The sequence below is a fragment of the Apaloderma vittatum genome, unplaced genomic scaffold (genome assembly GCF_000703405.1).
Source record: "Apaloderma vittatum isolate BGI_N311 unplaced genomic scaffold, ASM70340v1 scaffold25339, whole genome shotgun sequence".
In the NCBI taxonomy this organism is placed as follows: Eukaryota; Metazoa; Chordata; class Aves; order Trogoniformes; family Trogonidae; genus Apaloderma; species Apaloderma vittatum.
The window spans coordinates 79070-88947 of NW_009736260.1; the positions used below are offsets into that span (position 1 = coordinate 79070).

The 9878-nt window shown below is 41.9% G+C and overlaps 1 protein-coding gene across 1 annotated transcript in view; it reads right to left on the bottom strand.

Moving 5' to 3' along the window:
• Window positions 1-5450, bottom strand: part of NDE1 (nudE neurodevelopment protein 1) — a 10554-nt gene extending 5104 nt beyond the window's left edge. Inside the window, exons 1-3 of the mRNA XM_009876915.1 lie at window positions 5322-5450; window positions 4150-4303; window positions 185-333 (exon numbers count right to left, since the gene is read on the bottom strand). Of these exons, the coding sequence (XP_009875217.1) occupies window positions 185-333; window positions 4150-4303; window positions 5322-5407 (389 nt within the window). The 5' untranslated portion in view covers window positions 5408-5450. The remainder of the gene's footprint in view (window positions 1-184; window positions 334-4149; window positions 4304-5321) is intronic.
• Between the last annotated feature and the right edge of the window lie 4428 nt (window positions 5451-9878).

Sequence of the window (9878 nt, forward strand, 5' to 3'; positions counted from 1 at the left end):
GGGGAGTGGAAGAGAAAATAAATCTTGCATTTCCCATCTGCCACAAATCTTTTCACCACAATCATCACTTAGGTGATTAGTTCAGAATGGCAGCACTAATGAGCACAGAATCGCAAACAGTTCAGCAACACCAAGCTCACAAGACAAGAGGTGAAAAAAGAAAACACAGAAGAAGGTAGGTCACCTTTTTGCTCTTTCCAAGTCATCATTTGCTTGCTCAAGTTCTTGAATGTATTTCTGAAGTTGATCTTTAATCGCTTTTGTTTGTGCCAAATCATCTTCCAGTGCAGAGATCTGCCTGTATCCTTCCGCATGCTGCATTTCAAGCTTTTCCTAATCAAAGGCAAATCAAACAGCACATCAAGGACTTAATGCACATTCTCTTTCTGTGGCATTGTCTGATGAGAGCAGAGGCAGATGCTGTGAAGTTTTCTTGAGAAACATCACCTTACGATAAAACATCAAAGCCAACTGCTCACATGCTTCTAGGCTGAAAGCAGACAACAGCTCTTCCTCTCACTCCTTATCAAACAATGGTGCTGGGCAGTAGTTTCACATCTCCACAGCACAGGGCCATTCCTTCCTCTCCAAGACAGCAAGACTCAGCATAATTTCTCAGCCTCAAGAGCTTTAGCAAGACACAAAGCAAGATGCAAGAGAAGCCACTAATTTTTAACTCTAACAAAAAGTCAAGCTGTACCTACAAGTCTAAATAACAAGAAGAAAAATATCCAGGTGAGACACTTAGATATTTTTGTGGAACCAGCAGGAGTCTCTGCTTCCCTTTTGGTTTTATTAGCCCAAAGCAGGTTCACAGTTCTTGATCACAAAACTTTTCACGTGCAGTTATGCAACACACTTTAGATGTGAACGTAAAACAAACTCTGTCTCCTTTTAGAGCATGCACACCAGGGGACATTTAAAAGAGACACAGACAGGGAAGAAGGCTTAGCTTCTCCATCAAATATTTCTCTCCTGCTGTTACCACTATGTGCAGAGTTAGCTCCACACCATGTGACAGGGAAAGCTTCATGCACACCATCTACCGCAATGCTTTAGATTCCATGATGTTGCCATCAGAACACTTCAACATTCTAGAGATTTTTCTGAAACTCCACGATTGCTAGAAGTTGCATTCACAAAGTGCATTTAAGTACAAAGCACCTGCAGACACTGAAAACAGATTTGTGCACTTGAATTTGAAAACCACGGCACGTAGTCTAGCATGACTGATAATTTGGAGACAGCTATTCTAGTACATGAAATGCACAGACAAGGAAAGGGGAGATATACCCATTCCAAATTAAGAAATTCTTATTCGATTACAGTGTGGTAATAATTCCAGATCTATCTGCTGTAATTCCAGATCTCTAAAGCAGTTTCATGCTGAATTTAAGAGTCCCCAAACTCTATGAGGCAGATGGCTTTCAACTAGCTTTTCAGGACTCTCTAAACACACCCTCCAAAGCATTATTTCAATTTATTTTTAGGTAGTGTGAATTCTGGTTTCTGAGAGGGGGGGACACGCACACACGCCAGGCTGGTAAGCTCAAAGCCACAACCTGTGTGGGCCTGGCAAGGTTCACCAGTGTTGACCTAGATGCAGAAACCAACCCTGGATGGGCTCAGTTAACCCTGCCACTCAATAGCTTCACGAGCTCAATGCTTTGCTCTTGAATTGATTCTGATAAAAGACCAGAACTGCAAGGTTTGAGTCTTTGTTTTTAGCCAATTGCGATCAACTATCAGCTGATCTGGACATCAATGGAGTCTCTGTTCCTTCACTGCAGGCTGCTACCGGAGTTTTCAGGGTGCATGAATAGTCAATTGTTAAGAGGTTCGAATATGTATTAATAAAGTTATCTACTGTGAAGAATAATTTAAGATTTTCTAAGATACGTTTATCATCCACTTTTTGAGGTTCTACACTGTTTTCTACTATTTTCATTAACTGCTTTGGCTGGTACTTTGTCCTCCCCTCTCACCCTAGCTCCCCTTGAGAAAGAAAACAGTCAACACCCTCCTCAATTAAATGAGCTGCAGGTTTTAGCTTTGTGAAACTTATGCCTTCTCCCCAAAGCCATCAGCTTCCGTGAGTTTCTTAAAACACAGAACAGTAAACCAATATGCCTTACAACACGCAGACCTTTTAATACTTCCAAGGTACTAATAGAACAAGAACCAAGATCGGTGCAACATAATCAATACAACGAAACAAGCTTTGGAAGTTTCGCTGGGGCATCGCTAACTTGGTGCTAAAGGGACAGAACAACTACCTGGAATAGAAGGTTATTTCCCTAAGACACTAATGTGGACACCAGTTCAGACAAAAGGCATTGCAAACCTGGATTAACCTGGTGATTAATCACTTACACAAATACCTTCACTCCCATCAGCTCATTATCGCATCCAGCTGAGTAGAAGCACAATTAAGTTAATCTGCTCCACAGATAGTGACCCAGCCCTACAAAATAAGGCGTCGTGTTTGTTGGGTGAGTGTACCTCACCTCTAAGTAAAAGGCTGTCCTGGTTTGAGCTAAACACAGCCAACTGTGTTCAGTGATTTTCACTCCTCAGCTCAGTCTCTTCAAAGAGGCTGCACTTTCTGAAGTCAGCAGCACGCGTTGGCAGACAGTGTCTGCTACCAGCAGTGATAACGCCTGAGGTTTACAGTTACTGCCTGGGATTGGGATACAGAAAGGCTCTTGCTGATACTTATTCCCACAGTGACCAAAGTCACTGCTGGATCTTGTGTGCCACACTGAGGGTGCTGGGAAGTAAAAGGGGTCACAGGGAAGTGAAAGGTTGCATCTCAGTGAGGAACAGACGGGACAGGCAACCAACAAGAGTATGCAATTCCATATATGTCATATTCAGTATAAAACTGAGGGATTGCAAGGGTTTAGGTCTCCAAGGAGGACTCGGCCAAATCTTCTGCCTTTGATCCCAATACCAAGTTCCTGAATCGAGCTCCCCTCTGCTGTGGGCCCTGGGCCTGCCAGCATCACGGGGGATTGCTATAGGAGCTGGGAAGTCCAGGTCAATATCAGGTGTGTACATAGCCATACATTTCACTATTTCTATTGCTGTTTCTTTAAAGCTGTTTTAATTTTCTTTTTCCAATCCGTAAGTTTATCTGCCTCATTCCCTTTTCCTTCCTGTTTGGGGAGTGAGAGGGGGTTAGAGAGCATCTGGCAGCGTTTAGTGGCCTGCCCAGCCCTAACCTGCAACAAAGGCCAACAAGATCAAACGTTAAAAAGGTACACCAATTTCAGCGACAATTTTTTTTTTTAAGTTTAAGACAACTTACTAGTATTTTCTAAGCCTGTCAAGCAGCACAGGGACTAGCATCTCTCTTTAATGAGACTGAAATGATGCAGACTCATCCCTCTTCATACCCTAGATAGCTTCATTATTTCTTAAGTCACTCTGGTTACAAGTTCCATCTCAATAAGTTCATATCCCTTATGTTTTATAATTATGGAAGTTAATGCTTTTCAGCTTGTTCTTAGTTTCACTGAAGGCTAAGCAAGTGTAAAGAAGATAAATATTTTTTCCCTAAGTACAGACAGATTCAGTAAAAAAAACAGGACTGAAACTGTTTTATGCCTCTCAGTTCTCTGTGTCACCCACAGGCTCCTGCTTCCCAGCTTATATGGAAAGCCAGATAATAAATACACAACTATGTAAAAAGGGCTTAAACCTACAAAGTTTCTTATATAATGCAAGAACACTGCTGGAATGTTTGTATTCTGATTGTTCTGCAATATTATCTGTGTCTGCACAATGGAGACAGGAACAAAGCTGCCAACAAAAGGACTAAGTAGATGGAAGAAGGAACAGAACAGCAGCAACGTTCATGTTTATTCTCTGCTCTACTTCAAATCATTTTCTTCTTTCTCAAATCTGCCCTAACACATAACCACAACCTGTGGACAGGGTTTCAGGAACATTGCCAACATAACCAGCTCCCTCAAAGCAGAAACCAGATTGTTATTTCTTAAGACTTTGGTTTTTTGCAGTTTTCTATTCAATTTCTTTGTAATGAGGAAGGTCCCCATCCACAAGGCAAGTTGAATCTGCACATGCCTGTCTCATTCATCTTTGCACTCGGGATGTACAGATACCGCATGCATCATCCACTCTTACTTTAACCGACTCCAGTTCCATCCGCAGGCGATTATTTTCTGACAGAAGGTCTCTGTTTCTGGACTCTGTTTGCTGCAGTTGAGTCTCCAGCTCCGCTTCATACTCTCGACTCCCTTCTTGGAATTCACGCAATTCCTCCTGTGTATTCTCAGCACTAGAGAACAAGTCCAGTAATATAATTCATCACAGTGAATTAAAAAAAAATAAATCTCTTGTACATTCAAGTTAAAAAAAAAAATACTGCCCTTTAACAGCGGGCTCTGCACCCTTCTCAGACACACATATTCAATAGGAAGAGAGGACCATATGCAAAAGTTTCCCTATCAAGCATGGAACACCACCCAATAGCAAATGAGTAAACAAATAAAAGAAGCTCAAATAAAAAGAAAAAACCCAAAGTCAGTCTTCACACTACAGATGTTGAGGACATGTGGAGTCTCTTTAGCTTGTATATTGTCCACTGCCATCTGTATATTTAATCTGTTATTCAACTCTATTTATTCAGAAATATTAACAAAGCCATTTTAAATTGTCAGAAAAAGTGAGAGAAAGAGAAAGATGGAAAGATTTTCTAATATACTTAAACAATTCTACTGAAATAATCCTCCAGCATGCTAAACAAACAGCCCCAAAATGTTTGAACATCTGGTCTAAGAGAGAACACACCAATATCAGCACCTAAAAACTTCAGACTTTTTTTCACCCTTTGTTGCATTTAGAGCAAGAGCAAACAAAGTATGTCCATTTGCAGACAGGGATCCTTCTCCATATACATGCTATCAAAACATTCTTGATCTACATAGAGATATAAAAAGTAAACGGCAGCATCTACAACAGCCTGAATCATCTAGCCCCGACAAGGTTCTGCAGTGAGTTACATTTACCCAGGCTGCCCACAGACTGCAGGCAGAGGCACAATTTCAGCACACCTGGTCCTATTCAAACCGCAGCAGGGACCAAAACCAGCAATACCACAGCAGCACTGATGGACTGCTCAAACAGGCATAAAGGACTCTGGGCTGCTGTAGTTTATGCAGAAGCATTGCTCCTGCTACCACTCAAGATAGCTGATTCACCTTAAATGTACTCCCCTACGAGGTGGTATCTATGTCTTTGAATGCAGGACTATGCACCCTATCAAACAACTTAGAGTAACGAAGCCACTGCCTTACCACTGCTTGTATTTCATAGCCAACTCTTTCCAGTATTTGGTTTCCTCTTCCACTGAGCTGAAGTGATGTCCTTCTGAGTCTTCCATGGCAAGTCCTCAAATTTTAAAACTCTTGTTTCATTTTTTTCCCCTCTGGAAAATTAAAAGATCAAGCATAAGAAATAAGGCAGTGACCTCCCCTCAGTACTTTTTGTTGCAAAGCAGTGCACCCCTCCTCCCAGGCTGTCACTGACACCTAGACACTAAAGACCAGCCTTGGCAGGGCTCTGTCACTTACACTGTAAATGCAAAAGAATCACTGCTGAGTAACCAGGGCCCATTCCCAGTTCTTCCCAGGCTGCTGCATGCTTACACCACATCGCAGCAGTGAGCACCTTCTCTGCTCTCTGACTTACACAGCACAGAGCACCAAACCTCAAACTTTAATCACAGCTGTGCCAGCACACACAGAACGCAAGAGAGAAAACATTTCAAGCACAACTTCAGCTCCCAAACCAGTGCAATTAAGGTCGATTTCAACAACCCTAAAGACACTTAACAGGAAATCAAAAAGAAACTTCAAAAAGAGGCACAGATAAGGTACTCAAGACAGTCATTAAGTGTGTTAACATTTCCAAGAATGCCTAAAGTTTTTATGGTCCCAGCTGCTGGAGACACAAAAAAATTCTCCCTAGGTAACATAGACAAAGCTACCTGACTTTAAACCTGAAATTTGACAATCCATGTATGGTTGAGAGCCACAAAATATCTGGATCCATGGGAGAATGGAGGTCCAGAAATTCCCAGAGAAGTCAGCGTTAAGCTCCACAGTGGTTTTAGTAGGATATCACCCAGCTGGACCAGGTGTGCAGATAGATTGCAGGAACCTCAGGAGCAACCCAGACCACCCAGCTGTCCCTGTGCCAGCAGAAACCCAGTCACAGAATAGTCCCAAATGGGAATGACATATGAAAGAGCCACAGAGGAACCAAAAACCTCAGGCTGGTCACTCTCACTTGAAGACTTAAGTATCCGGACACCACATTTATGTGCATGATGCACTCTAATAAACAGATCGTTAGCAAGTATCATTTTAGTCTTGACAATGGTGAAACACCAAACCTAACGCTCTGGATAATCTGACCAGATCCAACCCTGGATGAGGCAAATATTCCACACAGACATTATCAATTTAATAGAGTCGCAAATAGAACAAGAACAGTAAATAAAGGTGGTGTCAAACAATCTATGATAAATGCAGTTGTCAGAAAACGGTATCACTGAAATCTAATGACTGAGGAAACACAGTTCTTCCAAGTCTCAGCTTCAGATCTACTAAGCAAAACATTTTCTAGAGGTAATACTGATGGAAAAAAACAGCCAAAGCCTTCAAATATCATTTAGATTTCAGTCCTGCCTACCCCACTCTTCTTATTATGATACTCAGGAAAAGCTGGAGCAGACCTTCTGAGCAGCGTGTCATAGCTAAAGAAAATATGCATCCGCTGCACATCTATTGAACTCAATGGAAAATGTTATTCGTAACCTGTGCCAAGACTTCCCTCTCCAGAAAATCACCTAGTTTAAACAGTATTAACAGCCATCTAGCTAGTAACTCTGAGACAAATATAAGTAGTTCTTATTTCCATTACAGACAACGATATCAAGTACTCAAAGTAGTCTGGTGATCCAAAGTCCAGTTCTTACACATTCAAGCAATGCTGCAAAGCACAAGTCTCTTCTCACAATCTAGGCGATTTTCAGGAGATTATTAAGCAAAGAGTAAGCAGCCGTCACAGTTAAGTGTCCACACACCTCACTACACAGCTACAAACTCACAGAAATTACACCATTATTTAGAATGAGAGCTGGCAGGTGAGGGGAAAAGTTACTTAGCTTCAATTTCTTGTGACAGAATGTTGATTACACAAAGCTGCATATCCTTCTTCTAACAAATAAAACCACTGTGTGGTGTATTGACACACTTCCAGCAGGAAGTCTCAAGGCTGCTGCTCTTCCTATGTATTTACAGAAGCATGCACCGGCAAACAAAAAAAAAAAAAAAGAGAGAACTATATGTGTGAGTAAGGAGGAGTGACTTTCTAAATAGTACTCTTGACCATTAGAAAGAAAATCATGAACAAGCATAATTAACATTCTTGACCTAGGACAGTTTACGACACATCTACTCTATCATTTTTTTTAAGTAAACTGAAAGTGCGTTTGATGTTAATGAGCCTGTCCTTATGCTCCAGGCACTGTGTACACACACACACCAATCCTGGCAGCACATTTGTGAAGAAGAAAAAATTAAATCAATTTCTTTTACATATGAGGGACAGAAAGGAAAGGTCAGACACAAAGAAGTGATGCAGGTGCACAGAAACCAGCATCCATTACTGCGGTCAAACCACTCCAGAGAACAGCAAGCCAGGGTTTCCTTTAGATGGTTATTTCTCACCACCCAGACAACAGGAATTTTCTGTATTTCTTCAGGAATACAGATCCACCTAGAGTACGTGCCTGGTTTTGCTACACAAATTAAAATATATTTCAGAAGTCTCCAAAGAAGAATCCTTCTGACACAAGCATTAAAATAAATTCCACATCCATGTTCAGACAGTCAGCAAAGTCAGACAAGACAAAGATGGAGTGCGAGACATCTTGCTCTCAAAAACTTTCAAAGAACCCTTTGGAACCAAAAGCTCCTGTTGGCCTCAAAGCTCAAATACGCTCACATCTGGCTCTCATTTGTGTTTTGACACCGCACTTTGGGAGGACTAAAGGAATTTACTAATTTGATTTTTTTAAGATTGCATGGTCACATACAAAAGAACCTTCCCTAACCAAGCCACAGGATTTACAGGAGTTACACAGAACCTGGATGGCTTTCATAGAAGCATGAAGATGCTTCTAAGTATGTCTTTGTAAACACGAGATTATGGACCTGCTAGGGATATTATCCATTAAAAGCATGCTCTGTTTCATGGTTACCATTACTAAACAGTACTCATAATTTAAAATTAATTGTTGAACTGCAAAAACGTGGAAGGACATTGGACCTATACTTATTCCACAGAGCTGACACAACATGGCAAAGATCGTTTTGCCACTGTCCCATGCCACAGGCACATGGCTTTTGTTCACAGCACACAAAGACGACCTGTTGAGTTCCCTGTACATCTGCACTACATCTTAGATCACTGGGATTCTCAAAATAACTTGAGAAGCAAGATAAAAGCATAAACTGAAAAGAAAAATTCAAAGTTTTAGTCAAAGTATTCAAGTTTTTTTCATGCTCTGAAATTTGTTTAAAACAAAAACTACTCACATAAATCTTTCTAAAATGCTTGTTAACAGGGTAGAGCTTTGACATTTTGTTTTTCCCCCTGCTGCTTTCTCCCCTTGATTTTTAACAGTTTGGAGACAGCACGCAAAATGCCTGGAGGGTAAATAATTAAACCAATTAGAAACTCCTCCGTTGTTTAGACTCACTACAAAAGGGGAAAGGGTGAGGGGGGCGAAGTGGATTTTAGGAATGTTTTGTTAAACATTGGCAAATGCGGAAAAAACAAGGAAATTCGCAGTCCACAGCAGGCACACACTGGCTGCAGCTTGTTTTCACACTCACGCAGCCCCAAGAGACATCTGGCCAGACCCGTGTGTGTGAGCAGGACAAGTGCTGCTCAGGGACATTACAAAACCTCTACATCATACAGGAAGCGGAGGAGTTCAGGGGTGGGGAATGGATAGCTGCAAGAAGAAAAACACCTCAGCATAAATGTTGCAGGAAACAGTTGCATACAAGCAGGAGCAGAATTGCAAAATTCTTAAGGAAACAAGCCACGTATAAAATTACTGAAGGAACTTCCATCTAAGAATCACTCCAAGTTCACCCAATTCACAAGGAATTCATTAGACCCTGTTTTAGGTCTAGAAGAAAGAAGTCAGAACAATCCTGCATAACAATTCCTTTTTTTTCTTTCCCCAACAAAAGGACATTTTAGCTCGGTGAACAATGTTGGCCTATCTTTGCAGCAATGCCTGGTGGTCTGAACCAGAGAAATTCATACTGCAATGAAAAAGTGTGCGTGAAACAGTAGCCTAAACAGCACTGAATTACCCACGGCAGAGATGATGAAGCTCCTGTCAGGCAGTTTTTCCTAACTGTAAACCACAACAAAACCCCTCTTTGCTCGAGAAGCAGTTCTCCCATCCTCCGAAATTTACATTTTCTTAGCACAGTCCCCTCACGAGGGTCTTCCTGCAACATAAAGGCCTATTTTCTTTTGTTTAAGCAATACAAAAGGAAACCAACAAAAGCGAGAAAGAGAGGAAAGAGGTCATCGGAGCGCCAGGATGACTCCAGAATCCCACAGGCGGCCCTGAGAGGAGTTACCCTCTTCCCGGCGCCTCCTTTACGAAAGGCTTCCCTCGGCACAGCCCTCGCTCGGCGTTCCTCAGCCGGCCCCGCTCCAACCCCTCCCGGTTCCCAGCGACTCCCAAGGAACTCCGCCAGCTCTTCTCTCCCGAGGCGCCCGACTTGACGCTTCCAGCTGCGAGCCAAGGGCTCACTGGG